Here is a 21787-nt window from a genome sequence, read left to right as displayed (position 1 = left end):
AGGAGATCAAGTGTACCCTCAAGTGCACCCTCAGTCAGTTTGCAGGCAAAACCAAGTTGGGTGGGAGTGTTGATCTGCAGAGGATTCTGGACAGGCTGGTTGGATGGGCCAAGGCCTACTGTGTGACCTTCAACACAGGCAAAATGCTGGGTCCTGCCCTTGGGACACAACAACTCCCCGCAGTGCTACAGGTTGGAGGAAAAGAGGCTACTAAGGTGCCCTGTGGAAAAGGGCCTGAAGTTGCTGGTTGACAGCAGCTGAATATGTGCCAGCAGCGTGCCCAGGTGGCCAAACAGGTCAATGGCATCTTGGCTTGCAGCAGGAATAATGTGGCCAGCAGGCCCCGGGAAGTGATTGTCCCTCTGTACTCGGCACTGGTGAGGCACCTTGAGTGCTGTGTCCAGTTCTGGGCCCCTCACCGCAAGAAAGACACTGAGGTGCTGGAGCATGTCGAGAGAAGGACAAAGATGATGGTGGAGCATCTGGAGCACAAGTGTGATCAGGAGCAGCTGAGGGAGCTGAAGGTGTTTATCCTGGAGAAAAGGAGGCTCAGGGGTTACCTTATCACTCTCTACAACTTACCACTCTCCCCACCCGTGGGGGTCGGCCTCTCCTCCCAGGCAACCAGAGACAGGACAAGGGGAAATGGCCTCAAGCTGCACCAGGGGAGGTTCAGGTTGGATATTGGGAAAAATTTCTTCACTTAAAGGGTGGTTGAGCATTGGAACAAGCTCCCCTGGGAAGTGGTGGAATCACCATCACTGAAAGTGTTCAAAAACTGAGTAGACATGGCGCCTCACAATATGGTTTAGTCAGCATGGTGGTTTTCAGTCAAAGGTTGGACTTCATGATCTTGGAGATCTTTTCCAAGCTTAATGATTCTATTAAAAGGTTCTTCCCCCAGAGGGTGGTTGGGCACTGGAACAGGCTCCTCAGGGAAGTAGTCACAACACCAAGCCTGACAGAGTTCAAGAAGCATTTGGACAATGCTCTCAGGCATGTGGAGGGATTCTTGGGGCTCTCCTGTGCAGGACCAGGAGTTGAACACGATGATCCTTGTGGGTCCTATTTAACTCAGGATATTCTAAAATTCTATTAAAATCCATTTCCATAGCAGGAGGAAAAAAAAAATAAAACCTCCTAAACAATTAAACTACTGCCAAAAACCGGTTTCCAATCCAAATATGTCATTCAGAGGATGTACAACATCACAGTGAATTCTATTTAAATAAATGGGAGGTTTAAAAGTCTTTTGTAAAATAGTAGTTAACAAAAATAACATACCTAAGTATGACTAAGTACATTGCTAAGGAAGAGGGAAAATTCCCATGCAGCTTTGGAAATATCCTTTTTCCACTAACCATTTTTAAGCGTACAAAGTGAGTGCAAAAGCTTTGCAAGAGCTAAAGGCACATCTCAGATTCTGCAACACACACTGCATATGTGAAACAGTAATTGTTTTGAGATTTCTGACATATACTGGGCTGTCATTTGAAAAAAGTGATGGATGAGAAACTGGAAACCTCAAGGAATTAGTAATAGGATATAAAGCATTTCACCTCTAGGTCACCAGTTCAAATTCAACCAGGTTGGTAGTGACCAAAAGTAGTTACCATCTGGCAGCTGTTCTCTGGCTGATGTAAATTGAGTTGAGGGTCTCAGCGCATTTCCTAGTGGACAGGTGTCCTCAGCACAAAAAAACACCATAATTAACTCTCTGTTTGGCTTTCTCAGCAAAGCCACTAAACAACGAATAGAAGCAAAGACTGAGCTGTATTCCAGGTCAGCATGAAAGCATGTTGGCTGCAGAGCACTGCAGATTCTTAATCATAATTCCTCTTTATATTTTCAGACACGCAGATTAGGGAGGGACTTAATTTATCATCATTAAATGGAGCGGCTTTTCCAACTCAAGACAGAGCTCATGTGCTCCTATTTCTGCGCAATACAGATTTATTTTCAACATGCAGCTACAGCAGAGTTTGGAATCGCAATGAACGAGTGCAAAGTATACTGACATTATTAAAAATGGTAAATTTACCCTAACGCACTCACTCTGTCTCAAAAATCCACACTTACTACAGAGGACAGAGACACAGAAAAATCCCTTGGGTTGGGATTATTTGATACAAATTATTGGTTAAGATTATGCAACTTTGTAAATAAGAGGAGACTTACTGTAAATTAAAAAATGAAGATGGCATCTGTTAAGTCAACACCACCAACAAAGGGGTTTGGGGAAGGATACCATCCCCTGTTATCTATAAGTTTTTAAACGGACCGTTTATCACAAAGTTCTGACTCCCAACTCTTTCAAGAAACAAACAATACACAGTTCCAGGCAGAACCCTGTGTGACCAAGGCTACAAAGTGTTATGCATGAAAAACACTGGGAAAAAAAATATTCCCTTATGCAGAGTTTTCCTCAACAGGAACTGGAAAATTTACTGAGCCTACTTATGGCTGCCCCGTACTTTGCATAAGACATGGGACCAGTTGGGCATGGTATGACCTGCTGATGGGCACCATTTAAACCACTTGCTGCCAGAAGTTTTTTGGAATAGCCCTGGAACTCCTAAAAGCTGTGTTTTACCATCTGGAGTACAACACAGCCAGAGCTCATAGGTGGCAGGAATACGGCATTTCGGGCTGAAGGGTTTGACGCAGTTTAAGCAGTGGCTGACTTTGAAATGTTCTTAGCACGCCTTCAGATAACATTAACTTTAAATAAACTTGCTGAATACTCATGTAAATTATTTCCATTTGGCTGTCTCATTATTCAATATGCTTTCAAGGAACATGGTGATGAAAGAAGAAAAATACCTCTTTCTAACATAACCATACTGGCAAGAGGATCAACATTATCAGTATTCAAAGAATGTCTTGGCAGGATAAACCTTCATAAAAAGAAGGAGCACTAGCTAATCCAAGTTGTCAAAATAGCAATAGTACTTCATAGGGTTGATCTGCAAAGTGATTCATTATTTATTGCTAATGCAAACAAAACATTCTGAGCAGAAAGAGCAACCAATTACTTCCTATCTTGGAAACCCACTGATGGAGAGTACACAATAAATGAACCCTAGGAGGACTGATAAAAGAATACCTATTTTCTTACTTACTAAAAAACAACATAAAGGCTGGAAGAGCACTGTCTGATTTCTTTTCTATGAACAATCACTCTTAATGGTAATATTTTCCAAACTAAACACAGATATGAAATGCAGCAGAACAAGAAGAAAAATTTCTGGAAATTTCATTCAAAAGCATAAGATACACACCTTTTAAAAAAACCCAACCAAATGTGGTGGAAATAAAACATGCTCTGTATCGTGCATCATAAAATTATATATATATTCAACAGCTCTATAAAGAGGCCTGACTTGTCAAAATGAGTTTCTGCTGGAATCAATTAGGCAACCATTTTCAGATGCCTAAGCACAGACATTTCTGTGACAGCTTCAGCCTCATTAAACTCTTCCTTGCTAAAGTGAGGGCTATGCCTTCACAGACTCACAGAATGGTTTGGGTTGGAAGGGACCTTTAAGATCACCCAGTTCCAACCACCCTGCCATGGGCAGGGACACCTTCCACTAGACCAGGTTGCTCAAAGCTCCATCCAACCTTCCATGCTCCTTTACCTTCATATAAAATACAGGACTTTAAAAACTGAGGGGATTTGCTTTTGGTTTGGGTTTTTTGGTTGTTTTTTGTTTGTTTGTTTGTTTTTGCAGGGGTGTTTTTGGTTTTGTTTTTTGGTGTGGCTTTTTTTTTTTAAGTACTGTTTTTGTAATTTATTGAGAAGATTTCTTTGAAATACACTTTCATTTACACCTTTTTCACTTACTACCCTTTCTAGTCTTTCAATCCATCTTTCCTTGTCTCCTTCTGTCGTAGCTCATCTGTATCTTCTTGTTCTTTTAAGCCTCAGAACCTGATTGTACTCCCAATGTGTATCTTCTTCCGTTGCAACAGAAAGCATTGGCTCAGCCTTAAGAATTTGGGATTCTAAGAACTCCTCTGAATAATTGCATATACAAACTGTCTTTTAAATGAATATGTAATCTATGAGATACACGAAAAATAAAGCCATTCCAAGAAGTTGATTCTTTCTACTGGCAGATTTCAAACAAAAATATAAAAGACATCACCAAAAAAAAAAAAAGTCATGCAATAACCCTATTCAGCAGAGTATTACTGTAGCACAGATATGCTGCAGAATCAGTATAGAAAAAACACCTTCTGACTGGAATTAATAACTGTAATGATAATAATAGGAAAAGGTAAAGGAAAAGGTAAAGAATATTCATGTTTCGTGATAAGCTAAAACAAATGCACATTGACCTACTGCAAGTGGCTATACATTGGAAATTCAGAATTTCAGATTTTCTAAAAGGTATGACACAACAGGTAACTTTTTATTTTACAAGGAATGACAACATCAGTAGCAAGCCAGGAATTTGCACCCAAATTTTTTTACGTTCAGTTCAGTTTTTAATTTTCAGACTATTTTAAAGCATCTCCAGAGAGACACACTACACCTTCTGACTGACTTCTTAAGCCTTTAATTTTCCCATCGCAGCAATAGCTCCTGAGCGACCTCTTGTGATGAAACATTTGAGCACTTTCGCACTCGCCTTCCTTTTTTTTCCTACATAAATTAAATGAACGAAAGGGCAGCGGTGCAAAATAAAGAGTTAAAAAATCAGCACCATCTCTGCCATTACAATGAATGATACTGCCTGAACTGGGTATTGAAGAACATATTTCTGAAGCCAGGAGGACAGGCAGTCAAAAGCAACGTGCAATGGCAACTGTCACGCCACTCTTCACACCATCTTTGCAGTAAGTACTGTGAAAAAGACATGTGACCACCTTCTTGCACATCATTGTCACTGTATTAAAATAAGCAGAGAAAAAAAAACCCAAGATATGCAACAGTCTATTCAAAGGTGATGAAATCAAAATACTATAAAAAAAATCATTTGCAACTTGCAAGAGAGGGCAAAACCAAACCACCAATAAAGACACAATTAGTTTTATTAACCAACATTTAAGACCGATATTGCGAACTACTGCTAGATATGTCATGGAGCTCAGCACAATATTAGAAGCAGATACCCCTGGAGATCTCTGGTTTCAAACTCTCAGTGGTCCCAATGAAATAAGACTGCAAGCAGCTACACTTCCTCAGCTTTGAAACACTAATTCTGTAGCCAGCCAAAAGGCTGGCTTTTGTTTTTCACAGTATCTACACAGCTATATTTAGAAATACACACATAAATATAATCAGAGCATGTTAAACAACTCCAGAAAAGGAAGGGCAATATGTTTTCATTTCAGGAAAGCACACAGTGCCATTTATTATTCCCACTGAAAAGGAATTGAAGTGAGAATGTTTGGTTGATAACTGATCAAAACTGCTCAATGAACGGGCCGCATTTCAACAAATAACACTATTTTAGAACAGAAATAGAATTTCTGAGGGATCTGGCCACGAGATGTCACTCTCTGCTTTGTGGCAGCTTGGAAATCAATTAGCACAACTTTCTTCTCTGAGGTGTCAAAAGCCAAGGTACGGCCAATGGAATTCACTATGTTAAATTTTGATCAGGTAGAGGCAACTGCTCAACACGTCATTTCTGTGGCTGTGTGTCTGCTTTCTGTAGCTGTGCTGTAGAATTACCATTCAGTATGCTGTGAAGTCAAAACAGCCTCCAAGTAGCCTCTGAATTCATTGCCCCACATCCAAACACAGAACAACTAGCTTAACTAAAGCTCTCTGTTATAACATATGTTACTGTTCTTACACTTGGGTACCAAATTGTTTGGAATTTTTTAGCCTTTTTAAATAAAATCATGGTTATGTATTGAGCTCTTATGACAAGGTACCTGGATGAGCTATAGTGTCTATCCAGGTAAACAGCCTAAAGAAATAAGTTTTCTAAGTGTTTTCAGTTGGCTTTGGCTAACCTTTGATCAGGCCCCATGGTCTAGGAGGGTTTTGCTTCTTTGTCTGCAATACACCACCAACATCTTTACTAACCATTAGCATGTAAAATAATTTTTATACTTCATATATCTAACCAGGCATCTGTTAGAAGACACCAAAAATATCTGAGCCTGAGTTTTACAAGTTTAAGATCAAAATCTGTAGCCATTATAAATACACAACTATGAATGGAAAAAATAAGTGGAAGTCCAAAACAAAGCTATGATGCAAGAAAATTCCCAGGAATTAAAGATTTTATGTAAATATAAGATGAACTGCATAAATTCATCAGAAACTCATCCTTAAGACACCTGATAGAAGAAAAACTCATTATTACCTTATTATGTATTAATGTTACCCTCAGGTCCGGTTTTATGATACCATATGCTGTCAGCAGATCTTGGACTTTTTTTAGTTCTTCCTTACATTTTCTACTTGTTGAGTAAAACTGCTTTCTTACTGGAAGATTCTTGAACAAATCTAGGACTGTTACTGTGGTACCTGCAAGCAGGTGATAAAAAAATAAGTAGAAATTACACTGAAAGCACATCACGGGATATGGAGGAAACTTTATTTTTACTTAGAGACCTGTTTGTATGCTGCTGCATACAAAATAAATTCAAGTAATGCTAGATTAGGTTATTAGCATGAGAAGAAATATACCAAATCAACAGTCATCCTCCCCAAAAAGGTATCTATAGACCTCAAGAGCTCTGAGACTGCAGCATTAAGTTTTTTTTCACACACATTGACAATTGTGAGACTCAGCACTAAATAAAGCTGAAGACTCTTTCAGTGCATAGTAAGTTAGCTTTCATTAGTAAAACAATTTCAGACTAGAATCTAGTCACACATATCTGGAGACAAAGGAACACTGTGCTTCATTAAGGGCCTTCACAAGCATTTGCTTTAGGGTATTTCCTGAAGAGCCTCCGTTCAAGGTACAGTACACAGAGGGAGGAGGAGTATTCACCTACCAACACAATCACATGAATTCTGAACCCACAAGGATATTGCAAAGTGTTAAACATATGTCACAGAATGCAGTCAATCATTCAACAATTTTGACAAAAGAGAAGGTAATGCAAAATATAGTATTTTCCACGGCTGGAATAACCTAGTCTAAATCTTAAAAAGAATCCCTAGTTAAAATCAGCTACACACCCTTACCACAGGTGATAAAGAACTATGACTTTGCCTGGTCCTACAGCCAGGCTGCTTCCAGCAATTCCTTTGTACAGCAGCAGGGACAGTCTTCCTCCTGTAAGCAAGGATTTTGCTATGTACAGAAACATAGTTCTGTAGTTTGGTCCTGAAGAAACCTTTCAGATAGACCTGAAGAACTGAATTTTTATAGCTTTTATTTCCACTGGCAGCTTGAAGTGAGTCAAAGAAGAAGAAACTAGTTTATAATTACTATCTAGAACAACTTCCAAGCCATATTATTTCTTACAATATGACAACACATTCTCAGCTGACAGACATAAGGCAAGAAGTGTTTACAGTTGCAAAGATTTCATACTCAGCCTTCAAGTACAGAACAGGTATTTCAACATCAGACAGAGCCTCAGAGAAACACAAAATACTCCTGTTACAGTGCAACACCAGAACAGTGATATCCTACCTTGTCCTAGATGGGAAGGCTTTTTAGAAGTTACATGCCCGTTGCTATTCAAAGCATACTGAGTGCTGATATCATCAGTAGCTGTCTTGGTTGTGACCAAAACCTGAAGAGAGTGATTTTAAAAAAACTTAGTTAATCAGAGGTAGACAAAGTTCAGAATGAGCTCAGACAAGCTTTGCTACCACTCTCACCACTGCATTACTTTAGTCTCCATGATTACATTTAATTAGTTTATAAAATTTTTCTTCTAGGGGTGTTTCTTACAGGCACAGAAACATTCTGCATTACTTATTATTCATGTTTCCATCCATTTAACTAAAAGCCTTTCTATCACACTAATACAAAAAGCATAGCAATTCCCTCTTCCTACAACACACACTGCTCTGACTTCTATTCTAACACAGGTTAAATAAACAACTAAATCAATTGACAATTTGGCATTTTCATCCTCTGTGAGAGAGAAGGTAGCCTATGACAACTTCTTAAATTTATGTGAGATCCAACAAACTTAACGACTACTCTCTGTGTATTATCTCTCCACACCCAAACATATCTGGCAATCACTCACTGCATGTTTTGTAAGCTATTAAGGTAATACACAGATGGCTTTAGCAAGAGCAGTTGTAAACCAGAGTTCAGGCACCAACATTTTGAACAGCAGAGCCACTGCACTTTAACCACCTGAAAGACAAAGTTTATCACACGTACAGTGCTTCGGGATATTCTGGGTTATTTTAGTGTCTTGTATGAATCATTTAGAGTTAAGTCATGCCTCTAGAGAGGAAAAATAGCAATTGGTTAATTGGAAATGACAGTATTACAGATCTACTTAAAGGCCTCCTTTAAATATTAAATACCTCCAAACCGAAACTTCAGGGGGCAGTTTGGGTAGGCAGAATGCAATCAATGCCAGAAGTGTTTAATTAATATAATTACTGATACGAGGATTGAAGTAATACCTATTAAAGCACTTCATACACTCAGGCCACCTCCCATCTCTTATGAAACGTACCATAGAGCTGATGAGAAGCTCAGAACAGATGGCATTCTGCTCTGACCACTCATTGGAAGGAACCAATGATTGAGGTCTGTCATCATCTATCAAAACACCAACACTTTTGAAAGCATCTTTGGAAATCTCTATCCAAACACACAACCCACTTCTGCTTAGTGCAATGTGAATGTAGCCCAAGGCAGCAAGGAGTCAAGCTGTAACATCATCTCTCCTGACCTCAAGAGTTGATGGTTCCAATCAGACACAGAAATCAGCATCTTCTTGCAGGATCTAATCCTTGGCAGATTCAAAGAATCCAAACTTGACCTTGGTGCAGTATGAATACAGAAAGGCAGAGCACAACAGAACTGCCAGATGCTGTGCCTTTAACAGCCTGAACACTTTTCAGATGGTTCTGAACAAACTTACTTACTTTCAGCCAACAAGTTAAATCATAAGTATCAGTACAGTGCCAATCCTCTTAACATAAACATATGGATCAGACTCAGACATGCCAAGTAGCAGGTTCCTGTTTACTCATAGGGACAAAGTTTGTGCAACTGCAGTCACATACATGTCAAAGAGCAATAAGGAGCCCAGCAAGATCCCATGACTGCTGATCACCTAGATAAGAAGGCAGAAATGGTTACTGGAATGGTAGCTATGTGGGGCATCAGTTCCCTGAAATTATTTCTCCTGGCCACCACCTGCTGCTCCTCACTTTGATCTACCCTAATTCAAGTAGCAAATTCAGCCATACTCTTTGACGTTATATTCTCTGATACAAAGGAAAAGAAAATACAACCCAATCTCTCTCTGACCTGTTCTGACTGTGGAAAATAAACAAGAGCATTGCTGTGACCAGTGTGACAGAAGGGCAGGACTGACACTGGCAAGAAATTCCTATGACATGGCTTCTGGGGCTGGGGGGAAAGGCAGCATACACATGCCACATGGTTTGGAAAGCATACCCCCAGCAGGCCGCTGGAACATTTCAAGTCTTTGCACTGGTATTTTAATAAAACTTTCACAAGCACATACAGACAAAAGAAATCATAACTCAGAGACCAGACACATTTATAGCAACCGCTCACCTCCGCTATGCTGCAAATGGATCCCAAAGCTTCCCCACGGAAACCGTAGGTTGTCAGCCTCTCAAGGTCCTCAGAAGAGCTTATTTTTGAGGTGTAGTGTTTAATGGCCATAACAGGAACGTCCTCAACCTTGATTCCACTGCCATTGTCTCTTACTTCTATTTTGTTAAACCCGTAATTGTCCTGAAAAGAGAACAAAACAGAGTGGAGCATTAAAGCAATCGAATTAAGACACAAGTTTGAAGCAGCCAAGGTTACACCTTCCAGCCATCCACACAGAAGCAGGAGTTTTGCTTAGTGGGAGCAAACATTAAATGTCTCTTGTTTAAGGAAAAAAAAAAGAAAAATACAACATGCAGGATAATAGTGATGGTTTCTCTAATCAAATAATGTAATTCATACATTGTGGTTTGGAAACATGAATGATTCTCTATTTCTTTTCTAATGTTATTAATTTTCAGTTGCACACGTTTTACGTAAATATTACAGTGCTCAAACTCTGTATTCTGCAACACCTTCCTCCATGACCTAAATACTACTGAGGTTATGATCCTATGAGATGTTTAGGTTGCTCTGCCAGATCACTGATGTCAAACAGTATGATTCATGTTGATACACAGTGCAAAGACACTCAATAACATCACCTATGGGATTTGGTCAATCAAGAAGGTAACAACAATAAAACACCAGCCAAAGCTTCCCACTACAGCTGACCACTGCCATGGTTTCTATCTGAGAACCATTCCATCTGCAAGTTAACTCCTGCCTGTTTGTCTCAAAAGTCATTCCTATATTTGTTCAGGCAAATTGGGTAAGAAGACTGAAGGAATCAACTAGCCTTCCTAATCCATCTGAAAAAGGTTAAATCAATGAAAATGCTGCAGTTTCGCAAAAGCCATCAAGCTGTAAAATGGAATTTCAAAGTTTCTCTTCTCTGTTATGACTTTGAACTAATCCAGAGTTAATGTGGTCACTGACCTCTATTACACAGTCAGAATTATTTAAATTTCACATAAAAGAATACCGAGAAAAAAATTCATTCTTTCACAGTATTACTGTCTAGAGTTGCAGAGAGTGCAGGATTTTGCTTCTCCCCTAGTATCCACAGAAGAACAATCAGCAAATCTCTTTCACTCACTGACAACCTGTGTAAAGCCAGGTTTGTTTCTTTAGAACTACACTGATTTGGACTGGGCTCGACTGACAAAGAATGTAGCTATGCAGATGACTCATGCACTGAAAATGGTTGAAAACGCTGTCTTTAATTGATTTGGGACTTATCACTATGAAAACAGGTGGTTGCTGTGCCGTGAAAGCCACACTGATTAGAGAGAAGCTTTCTCCTCCAGCTAAATGCACATCTGTAACAGCACACCAGCACAAGAGACAAGGTCTGTTTTACCCATTTTGGAAGGCTCCAAAACCTCCTCTGTTGACTTCTTGCAGTTACTGCCTGATCAATGTCAAATCAATCAATCAGATCACAGGATCTGATTCCAACACCCTGACTCCCATAACTGTGCACACACTACTCACTTTGGGGCTACTCATGAGCAAGATTCTATGAAATCTAAATATTGGGAGAAGATAGAGGTCATGACAGAGCACAGCGAAGACAGAGTAACTTCAGCTCACTTGAAGCAGTAGCAAACAAGCCTGTTTCTCAGCATCTGCAGGAAACCATTCTCAGATGGAAGACACTCAAGACTCATTCAAAAAAGGTAGAAGAGACATGGACAAAGAAACAAGCAGAAACCGAATTGCCCTCCTAATGAAAAGCACTTGTCTAACACTTAATTCAATAATATCTTATACAATTATTTGCACTGAAGGAAATTGGATGGAGTTCTGGATACATCCATTTATACAGGATGCTACAACACTTCTCTCTTACTAAGCAGGAGACACTGCTACTATACAGCTGTTGACAAAACACTCCAAAACAGAGATATGACAGCAAGAATAGCTGATCAGTTGGCCATTTTGCCCCATTTGGGAAAAAAATCAAATTCTTTATTATAAGTAAGATTTTCTATTGTCAGAAACTATCCTTCAGTGACATGCCAACTTTTTTTAACAACTTATAAAAAGGAAGTGCTAGAAGTAGCAAGAGCTAACCATGCTAATTTAGGGACCATGTGGTAATTTATATTACAAAAAACTCTAGCATGGCCATCAACCTTTTCCACTGTTTCCATTTTCACCTTCCTTACAATATTTTGTAATGAGCATTACATATGTCAGTCTAGCAGTAAACTTAAGTTCAATATCTTTTAAAACTACCTATTAGTCACAAAAATTAAATTTTAAGTAGGAAAACAAATATTAAGGAAGTTGACAGGTTTTTCCCTAAGATACACTCAGAAGTAGAAATATGCTCTATTGTTTCAGCAGGGCCTGAAAAACATTAATGGAAACTAATTTTGGATCATTTTTACATGAGGTAAAAACATATATGTATAAATACTATTAATACCTTGTCATTCCCCAAATCACAATGGCCTAAAAAATGCATTTGCAGTGGAACAACTTTCCTTGCATCTTGTTCTACATCCAATTCTTTGTAAGAGAAAGAAAGGGGATTTACCAGTTTAACATCAATACTTGTGGCACCGGCATCCAAGGAATTTTCTATCAGCTCCTTCACCACACTGACAACTGAAGTAATCACCTGAGAACTTGAAAGGAGACGAATAGTCTCTCCTGGCAGCTGCTTCATAGTGGAATAAGATTCAGAGAAGCTGCACAGAAAATAAAAGAAAAAGAGTGTAACAGGAATACTACAAATACACATTTCTAAGTAGCCATTTCACAGCAACTTGTAAATGTTGACAAACCACAACATTATGGTTGGAGAGTAAAATTTTCATGTTATAGTAGGTCCCAGCTTTGTCTGCAGTCAGTAAGTGTCAGGAAAGAAGTGGGGAGGCAACAAAGTGGTGCTGAGGGGAAAGTCATATCCAATGGCAATGTGATCTACTAGTAAAAACAAAAACCAAACCAAAAAACTTCTTAATTACAACCCTGCCTCTCTGATCTGATGTACCATGTGTCCTCAGGCAGGTCAGTTTATTTCTGTGTCACTCTTTTCTATCTCTCACATTATCAACCAGTGGAGATTTCTTTTTTTTTAATTACTGGAACCCAAAGGGTTATAAAATTCTTGCTGTATTATAGAGACACTCTAACATGAAGAGATCATAAGTGGATCTCTGAATTTTAGTATATATTTCTGTTTAAGCACCCAAATCAACACAATTAACCAAGCCCGATCCTTGTTGTTGATCCTTGTAGCCTGACACAGAGAACTCAGCCGCAGTTTTTCATGCATATGAGAAAGAGGGGGGGGAAGATCCTTGCTAGACAGTTCTTTGAACCTCAAGAATGGTCCAAACAGGCTTCTTCTCTCCTCTAGGTTATGTTATGTAATGTTATTTACGCTGTTATCCTGGCAGTCCTGGCTTCCCCATCAATTCAGTCCAAGGTACATGCTGAAGAACACAGAACGCACACTCAGCACCCATCCCAAGGATATGAGCAGAGGTGGAGGAATGGAACATACTCAGATTTCCTCCTGACACAGTCAGGACATGGTGAGGGATTGCAGCCAACACCCCTGGGCACCACTACCCTGCAGGGTATATGCAGCTGATACAACAATTACAGGACACTTCTCTGCCTCAACATCCTTCTAAAGACTGACACTCTTCAAACATAAAAGACAAGGCAAAAATGTGGTTACTTAGAGAGGAAAAAAAAGCAAACCAGTGCCATGAAGAGGAAGCACCATTAAAACTTTTCTAAGAACAGCTACAAAGAGGTTTTCTCTTAATATTGCTATTTACATTGCAAAGGAAGTTTTCCTTTCGTATGTGGTAAAAAGATCCAACAAATTGGTTTTCCACAAACTGGAAAAAGAGCATGAGAAGACATGTGTTGTTGAAGACGGACCAATATTAATTCTGTACATGTGTTCAGAGAGGCAGGTTTTGAGGCAGGTTCCCTCACGCATTCACACATCGTACAGGACTTCTGTGTCAAGTGCTTCATGATTTGCTCATGACAATTGCCAGATGGGAGCTGGATATCTCCATGAAACCACACTGACTAAGACACGGGAGGGTATTAAAACAGAAACGCTGCAGATGCCAACGACAAATTTTCCATGAGGTGTGCCTGATGCAGGCAGTTTGGGAGAGGAACCCGTTCTCGTGTGCCCTCCCTTTCCTGGGCCCAAACCCAGGGATGCAGCGCTGGGCACATCTCGGGAACAGCTGCTGTGAGGGAGGGACCACTGGGGCCTTCCCACCCATGGAAATGCATCCAACCTCCGATGACTTAGCTAAGAGACACACATTTCAGCTCAAGCCACACTGCTCCTGTACTTCCCACCGACCGACACGTTACCACTGTGACCCGTGGGCAGGTTCCGTATTTTCTGTGTGTGGGCCCCACCACTGATGCAGCCCTTGTACCCCTTCGCACCGAGTGCGGCACCCCAGCGACAGCCGCGGTGCTGCACACCCTCAGGAAAACCGGGAACAAAACCTCCATACACTCCATGGCTCCCGCCCCACAGACGTCTGGAGCTGCACCCAGACCGCCCCCTCACACAGCCGCCTTCCTCAGGGGTCCAGCAACCGAGGCAACTCTCTGGTTTACGGGGGTGGGAAGGCAACAAGCTGCAGACAAACCCTGCGGTCTCTCGAGTTTACCCCAAACCACACGAGCCGTCCGCAGTTCCTGGTTCTCGCTGCGAGAGGCGGGGCCGCTCCCACCCGGCGCTCGCCGCTCCCGGGGCCTGGCGCGGCCTCGGCCCAGGCCGGCTCAGCCTCGGGGGGCGGCGGCGCTTCCCCGCCGTCCCGGGCGGCCCCGCGGCTGCGCCACCTGCGCGCCCGCCCCGCTGCCGCTGCCGTGGGCGGTGCGGGCGGCCTGGCCCGGCCCCTGCGCTGCCCCCGGCCGGCCCTGCCCAGGGCACCGCGGGCTCTACCTGCGCCCGGCGCCCCGCGCTCCGCTCCGGCTCCGCGGGGCTGCGGAAAGGTGGGGCCGCCGGGGGGCGGAGGGAGGGACGCGCGCCGGGGCCGCCGAGAAGGCACGGGCACGGCCGGGCGGGGCAGCGGCGGGCCGGGAGGGGAGCGATGGCAGGGAAAACAGCCGAGCTGCCCCTCGGGTCGGGCGGGAATGGTGAGGGGAAATGGGAAGGGACGGTGGGTCACGCCAGGATGTCTCTCTAGGTACGAGCTCGGCGGGCGCTGCATCCCCAGGAGGGAGGAAGGGCCTCGCGTCGCCCATCCCAGGTAACGTGTCCCCCGCACGGTTCGAATGCCCTGCGACAAGGATTGATTAATGTCGGCACCGCCCGGCTCGCTTTCGGGTTCATCGCGTCTGGTTTTATTCTACCGCGGTTAATACTGCGAAATACTCGGGTATTTTGTGTTTATTTTATACTCTCTGCAGCACTGAGCCGGTGTCAGAAACAAACTTCCTACCAAAAGCAAGCTGCTTTTGCTGGTTAAACGGTGCTTTTGTAGTCTGATTCGGATGAATGTTAATACATATCTCCTTCCCAGCCCCATAAAGGAATATACATAGTCCTACAGATCATGTGAGGATGAAGTAAGCAATGGTTTTGTTTGGGTTTTTTAAAATTATCGTTACAAATTTTACTACAACAGGATGAGAGTGTCACCATCCCTAAGTTCTGTCAATTTTTTTACTAAATCAGCATATGAAGTTGTTCTGTGTGTCTGCATGTGTCTGTTGCTTAGAAACTTTTGAACCCGTGCTCTGATTTCAGCCACATTTGAAAGATGGAAATGTCTGTCTGAAAAATAACAGATGGGTGAGGGAGGAATATGTGAAATCTGCACTCTACTGCAAGAAAAATAGGCATGAATTAGTCCTTGGTTGTTCTTTCTAGCAGTAGGTGGCTGGGCAACTGGTATATGCAGAATTCTTTACTAACCATTACATGAACAAGAAACAGGAGGAAAATTGATATGGGAAGTGGAGAACAACTCTGGATATTGTCACGGATGGAGAAACTAATTCAGAAGATGAAAGTTATAAGCTTGGTTTCTTGCAGGTTTGCAACTTCAGCCTCTAACAGCACAGCTTACAATTTTTTTTAAACGTTCCTTTGTAACAGGCTTGTAAGTTTTATTTGTTTGCTCTTTTTTTTAACAAACAGTTCCTAACTGCCCCTTTGCATTGACTTCTGTATGAAGCATAGAGTTTGAGGTACATCTTGGTTTATGCACTGTGTTCTTTCCAGACCTGATCATTTAAAACAGCCTATTCCCACATTTGAAAATGGCATATGTTAAGTACTCCTCTGTAACAGCAGCCTCAATCTTCAAACAGATCTGTTTTGTAGGGTAAAAATGAACGTAGGAGTTGCCCACAGCGAGGTGAATCCAAACACTCGGGTGATGAACAGCCGTGGAATGTGGCTGACATACGCGCTCGGAGTGGGCATGCTGCACATTGTCCTGCTCAGCATTCCCTTCTTTAGTGTCCCTGTTGCCTGGACTTTAACAAATGTGATTCACAACCTGGTAAGTAACCACTCGTTGGTGCAACAGAATTTGAGAAGTTGTTCATGTGTATTCGTTTTCAGTACCTAGGGAAGAGGATATTAGGCAGTCTGTGTGGATAATGAAATCCTGCTGGCCCAAACAGCGCCTCTGCTTGGCTTATCCACAGATAATTGGCTGTTTGGGAACAGAGGAGTGATAGTTGATCACTTTTGATTTAGGCATGAAAGACGTGAAATATTCCTTAGTTATGTATTCTTTTGAAAGGCATTTAATTAAGCTAGAAGGTTGCAAACATAAAGTCATCGTGCCGACCAACTTTTACAGTGTTCTGTATATTATTAGAGAGCTGGGCTGAATCAATAAAACATCACATTTTTAATTCTTGGGTATTATCTATTGATTTTTCTACCTAAATCTGATAGTATTCCAAAATGTTTACTTTCAGCACCTTACCTCTTTTCTTGGACAGAAATAGTTGTGTTCTGCTTCTTCTAGCTTTGATTTCTGGCCAAGCTAGGTAAACTGTAGCTCAGAATGACTTCAGCATACAAGGTTATAACTATATTTGACATAAGAGAAATCTTGTTTGACAGCAGTGGGAAAAACTGGACTACTTTGACCCAAGCCCTGAAACCATTTGTTATTCAGTGGATCATGATTTGCATGATGACTTTTGTATGCAAAAGATTTTGGAAGCTGAAGATCTTGAGAATCTTTCTGCTCCTTTCTCCATTTTGTTATAATCACTTAAAGTAATGCAACTCTGTATATTGGTCCTCTGGGCTTAGAGAAAAGAGGGCCATAATCCAGCAATTTACATCATACTTGAGGTTTGCTAACTCAGCTTTCTCAGATTAACAGCAAAGAAGTCTTGACAAAAAGATAGTTCCTTCCTCATTTACAACAGTAATAGTTCACTGTAAAGACTGAGGATGGATAATATCCTCTTGAGTCATGTAAAATTTTAATTTTTTAGTTGAGCTTTTTGTAGATAGGTTTAAAACTAGTGGTGGAATTGTAAGTGTCATTAGAGCATTTTGTATGTTATCTGTGACACCATCAGACATGTCAGACATTTAAGATGTTGGCAGAGAAAAGTATTACTAAATATTTCCCACATGCTTTAATGAATTCATTGCAAGTAGCTGTAATGACAACAGGGATGAGAGCATGCACTGACAAGTAGTTTGGTAGTGGAACACTAGAAGATAAGTATAAATTGCACTTTTTGGATATTTCAGCGTTTAAATGGCACTTCTTTTGGAAACAAATCCTTGAATGGTTTGACAAAGAAAAAAAAATCTTGTATTTCCACTAATGGAAAACTCTTAGTTTACCTTGAAAGCATTTTTGGTGGTCCTTTCTGCAAGTACCAGCGTGAAATAAAATGTGTAGTAAGCATTTGGAACTGTCCTAAAAGCCTCTTTTTGGTTATTAAAATGGAGACAGTGCAAACATCAGGAATCCAAAAATTAATTAAACAAATCAGTCGTCTTAGGTTCATAGGCCTCTATTCTGGAGGCTGTTCCAAAAAAAAGTGGAATGACACATGAAGTGACTTGCTGAAATTTCACCTCCATGTGATCTTGTTTCTGTATAAAGCTTTCTATAAAATTTTTTGTATGTGTATAAGGCAGTCTGTGATATTTTCTGTTAGAGTGTCTTGCTTGGAGTTGGTGTGCTCTCTTTGATAGAAAACAGATGTTTTTTAGAACTGGAAAAGGGCGTACTCCCCTGTGTGAAACCAGGCCCAAAGTGATCTTTCAGATCAGACCAGGCATGGCATGATCCCATCAAACAGGAACAGGAACGTAGAAAGTCCAGAGTGGTTAAGGAGAGGCAGCAAAGAGGTGGACAGATGGTATTCAACAGATTGCTGTAGTCAGCTTCTAGAGATTTGAAAGTGGTGGGGGGCTGAGAAGGCTTTCTGAAGGTCTTGTAATATTGCCAGTATTCGTAGGTAGATGTTTGCTTTGTGCAGACTCTACCTCATCACTCATTTAACGCTGTGGTAATATAAATAAGCCACCCCAAACTTGTTACAGTGCTTGTTAAAATTCTACTGATTTCATGGAAGTTTTGCCATCTAACATAGAGGACAAGGGAGTGGATCAGATGTCACACAGACTTTGGCTTTAACTCTGACTGTGCCACTCACTGCACAGTCTTGGGCAAATCACTTCTTGTCCCTTCCTTGCTCCTCAATAATTTTGTTACAGGCCAGCAGCTCTTCTGGGTGAGAATTCACGTATATTCTTTTTTTTACAATGCATTGAACAATGTAAGAATTATAAAAAAATATACTAAAAGTGCCTCTGTATTCACTTTTTATTTTCCCCAGGGAATGTATGTGTTTTTGCATGCAGTAAAGGGAACTCCTTTTGAAACACCTGATCAGGGGAAAGCTAGGCTACTAACACACTGGGAACAACTGGATTATGGAGTACAGTTCACATCTTCAAGAAAGTTCTTCACAATCTCTCCTATAATTCTGTGAGTTCAAAACCGTATTATGGATGAATTGAATCATAAAACCATGATTTGCAACATAATGGGTTGCAATTCATATTCTGAAAGCATTTTCTCTCTTTTCTTGCTTAATTGTTTGTTAATTTACTTCTGCATCACAGAGGTAGGGAGTACATATTTATAGGCCATGTGATCAACAATCTTTCTTCCTGCTGCTTTTGACATTCCACATATTGAAGTCAAAGTTTGTAAACAGTTATGGGGCAGGTTTTAAAGATTAGAAATGTTGTGAGGAAAACTTACTGGTAACTCTTGAAGTTCTTTAAGAGATTGTGAAGTCATGAATATTGAAAATCTTAACCAGCTGTCTTTGTAACAGCATTTATTAACCATTTTGCAACTTCTGAGTTTGGAGGAGTGTGTCAGTCCTCACTGCATGGGGTCCGGTGTCAGTTTGGCTTTGTACCTACTGTCTTCTGTTTACACTAGTTCTGTAAATGGCTTAGAAATTCTACACACTGTTAACAAAAGTAGGGTTGAGTAACTAAAGGAAATCAGATATGTATTAAATGTCCAACTCTAAAAGTCTTTCTGTTTTTCCCTAAAGAAAGTTGTCCACTTGCATGGCAGAGTGAGGGGGGGAGGCACGATCCTGCGTAATGTTTAGAGAGTTGGTCCATAAAGGATAAAAACTGAAAAAAATATATGTAATTCCTCAAAAAAAATTTTCAAGGCTAGGTCCCTACTTTGCAGCAGGAGTTTTGTATTCATAACACTAGTGTATGGTTCTCTTGATGCACTAATAATGTGTAAGTAGCTGAATAACATCTCTGTTTTGCTGGGGAAAAAAACCCCAAACCCCAATAATCTGATTGCCTCATTTCTATGATGAGGATGAAATTACAGGCTCAAAGCAGTTGGTAGTGAATTGGGTTTTCTGAGGCATATTTCCTTATTCTAGATGAACAGGTTGTGAACCAGCTTTAAAGAAAAATGTGCTGGAAACATCTGTCAGATGGGAAGCACTTTAAAATCACGCCAGTCACAGGTGTGCTCAGCATAAATAATTTTTGCACTGAAAAATGTCGAATGCTTTGTCACTGAGTTTGCTAGGGTAGCAGAACTGCAAATATTTTGGTAGCAGATCTTACACTATTTAAAATCTGAATCATAAATCAGACTTGTAGCTGCAGAAGTCAGACTCAAATGGGCAGGGAGAGGTGGGGGAGGAAAATAAGTGGTGAGTTGCTTTTTAACACCTTGAGAAGTATGGGAAGAAGAGACTTAGACCATAATTTTGCTGTAGATATTCTAGAACCTCAGGTGAGATATTTAATACAGGAATAGATCAGTAAAATCTTACTGATTACTAGTGCACTTTTTTCAACTCTGCTTTGTTTGTTTATTTTTTAGACCAGGGTGCCATCAGCTAAGCTTGCTCCTTTTTCTCCTGCAGGTACTTCCTGACGAGTTTCTACACCAAGTATGATCCAACACACTTTATCCTGAACACAGCCTCTCTCCTGACCGTGCTCATCCCCAAGCTGCCACAGCTGCATGGTGTTCGGATCTTTGGCATCAATAAATACTAAGGAGAAGGTTCCACACTGGCCACCCCTGACATGGCTCCTGCTGCTCCCTGGGTGAAGGAAACCAGTAGTCTGCTGTGCCCAGTATCTCGTCATAGTCAGTCAGAGATGCCTTTACATCTGAGATGCAATTCCTGCTTCCTGCAGCATTGTCTGGGATGAAAGTCGAATTTATAAGAAGCTGCCTTCAAATACTTAAATGTGAATTGGAAACCTGTAGAAGAGAGATTTCCATGAAGAGCTGGGCAGGCCCAGCTCTAAAGCCTAATCCCCACTAAGACTCAACATGTGGCTGAGCAGGTGATTTGTAAAGAAAGGTGCACGTAACAGCTGAAATGGAGAGCAGTGTTTCACAAATGCCCATTATCCATAATGCAGATGGTAACTTTACATATGAATCCAGGATCCTCAATGCCAGGGACTGGTGAGGCTGCATTCTTAGGTTAAGTGAAAGTAGCTAGTTCCTGCTGTATGGATTGTAGGTGGTTGTGCTTGTTATTGCATTGTAAAAGTTTGTCTCACAGTAAGTACTGTGACAGTGAGCATAAACTGATGGTGTAATTCCTGCCTTCTCTGTTCTTGTGATTTGGTTTTTTTTTTTTGTCACAATGACCGAAGAAAGTCCTTAACTGCCAGCTCAGGGGATTTCCACATCAACTTGATAGCTCGGTTTATGTATGCTTTGGAAAATTGCCGCTGTTGTGTTATTTTCATTTTGCTTAGCAGGACACTGATTTTTCTATGTGTAAAAGGGACATCCTGAAAAATTGGAATTTCTTTTTAGGTGTGGACTTTTGACTATTTTCTCTGATATTGGCTGATGGGGTTTTTTTCAGTAGCTGAGAGGCCTGTGATGGGGTCGGGAAAGAGTTGCTGGTGGTGTAGGAGAAGCAGCTCTGTTACAGCTGTGTCAGAGCACATAAGGGAAACTGGGTGGGTTGTAAGTTAGAATAGAAGCTGAACTAGAAGTAGGTGAGTAGGCAAATCACATGGACTAACTGTATGCTTTTGCAGAAAAAGATAACTTGCATGTCTTGGAAATGTGGAGGAATGCTGTGTTTTAGGGGTACCGTGTAGTACGGGGTATTCTTGTATGTAATCTGCTCTGGAATTAGAGTGAAGAAGGTACATCTGCAGCTCTGAGCACTTATTTCTCTGTCTTGGAAAAAGGATGAATTTTGAAGTCTGCTGTTTGTCTGACAGCCAAAACTGGCTCAGATTTAACAGAAGACTCCATTTAAGACTTGATTTACATTTTGGTTGCAGTGACAGCCAGTGAGCTGGAAAAAAAAATTAAAAATAAAAATAAAAAAAGACAAGCCCACAGTGGCGTACTTCTTTTCTTGCTGAGGAAATTTTCTGGTTATTTACTTTACCGATAAAGGTACTGTGAAGAAATGGCAACGAGTTACAAATTTTCTTTAGCAATTTAGTAACGAGTTCTTTGCGTTATTTGGACAGGAAGCGGTAACTGATTTTTAAGTAG

At 40.9% G+C, this 21787-nt stretch overlaps 2 protein-coding genes across 10 annotated transcripts in view; one reads left to right on the top strand and one right to left on the bottom strand.

Moving 5' to 3' along the window:
- The window catches only part of PMS1 (PMS1 homolog 1, mismatch repair system component), a 43538-nt gene extending 28827 nt beyond the window's left edge, over window positions 1-14711 (bottom strand). For 2 of the 5 annotated variants that reach the window (XM_018071819.1, XM_018071823.1), the window contains exons 1-6: window positions 14420-14446; window positions 13267-13410; window positions 12292-12445; window positions 9705-9887; window positions 7617-7719; window positions 6330-6493 (exon numbers count right to left, since the gene is read on the bottom strand). In XM_018071819.1, coding sequence (XP_017927308.1) covers window positions 6330-6493; window positions 7617-7719; window positions 9705-9887; window positions 12292-12423 — 582 coding nt within the window. In that variant the 5' untranslated portion in view covers window positions 12424-12445; window positions 13267-13410; window positions 14420-14446. Of the gene's footprint in view, window positions 1-6329; window positions 6494-7616; window positions 7720-9704; window positions 9888-12291; window positions 12446-13266; window positions 13411-14398; window positions 14523-14694 lie in introns of those variants that run through there. The other 3 variants (XM_018071822.1, XM_018071820.2, XM_018071821.1) reach the window with 3 other exon arrangements.
- On the top strand, window positions 14662-21084 carry ORMDL1 (ORMDL sphingolipid biosynthesis regulator 1). 5 transcript variants are annotated; one of them, XM_018071828.1, is made up of 5 exons: window positions 14662-14744; window positions 14939-15001; window positions 16068-16261; window positions 18585-18736; window positions 20169-21084. In XM_018071828.1, exons 3-5 carry the CDS (start codon window positions 16088-16090, stop codon window positions 20302-20304), a joined length of 462 nt encoding a protein of 153 aa, XP_017927317.1. In that variant the 5' UTR covers window positions 14662-14744; window positions 14939-15001; window positions 16068-16087; the 3' UTR covers window positions 20305-21084. The 5 variants fall into 5 exon arrangements, with proteins under 5 accessions (XP_017927317.1, XP_017927315.1, XP_008927244.2 ...); XM_018071826.1 differs by having other exon boundaries at window positions 14664-14744; window positions 16081-16261; XM_008928996.3 differs by lacking the exon at window positions 14662-14744 and having other exon boundaries at window positions 14876-15001; window positions 16081-16261.
- The last annotated feature ends 703 nt before the right edge of the window (window positions 21085-21787 follow it).

This window comes from Manacus vitellinus, unplaced genomic scaffold (genome assembly GCF_001715985.3).
Source record: "Manacus vitellinus isolate BGI_N305 unplaced genomic scaffold, ASM171598v3 scaffold_20_pilon, whole genome shotgun sequence".
Taxonomy (NCBI): Eukaryota; Metazoa; Chordata; class Aves; order Passeriformes; family Pipridae; genus Manacus; species Manacus vitellinus.
Note: the sequence above shows the minus strand (reverse complement) of the source record. Positions and strands in the feature narration are given on the sequence as shown.

Excerpts from the sequence above, each read along its gene's own strand:
- ORMDL1 (XM_008928996.3), top strand. The coding sequence starts at position 14,886 with ATGGTGAGGGGAAATGGGAAGGGACGGTGGGTCACGCCAGGATGTCTC. Across the intron at positions 15,002-16,080 it reads CCTCGCGTCGCCCATCCCAG|GGTAAAAATGAACGTAGGAG; the intron begins GTAACGTGTCCC and ends TCTGTTTTGTAG. Across the intron at positions 16,262-18,584 it reads CAAATGTGATTCACAACCTG|GGAATGTATGTGTTTTTGCA; the intron begins GTAAGTAACCAC and ends TATTTTCCCCAG.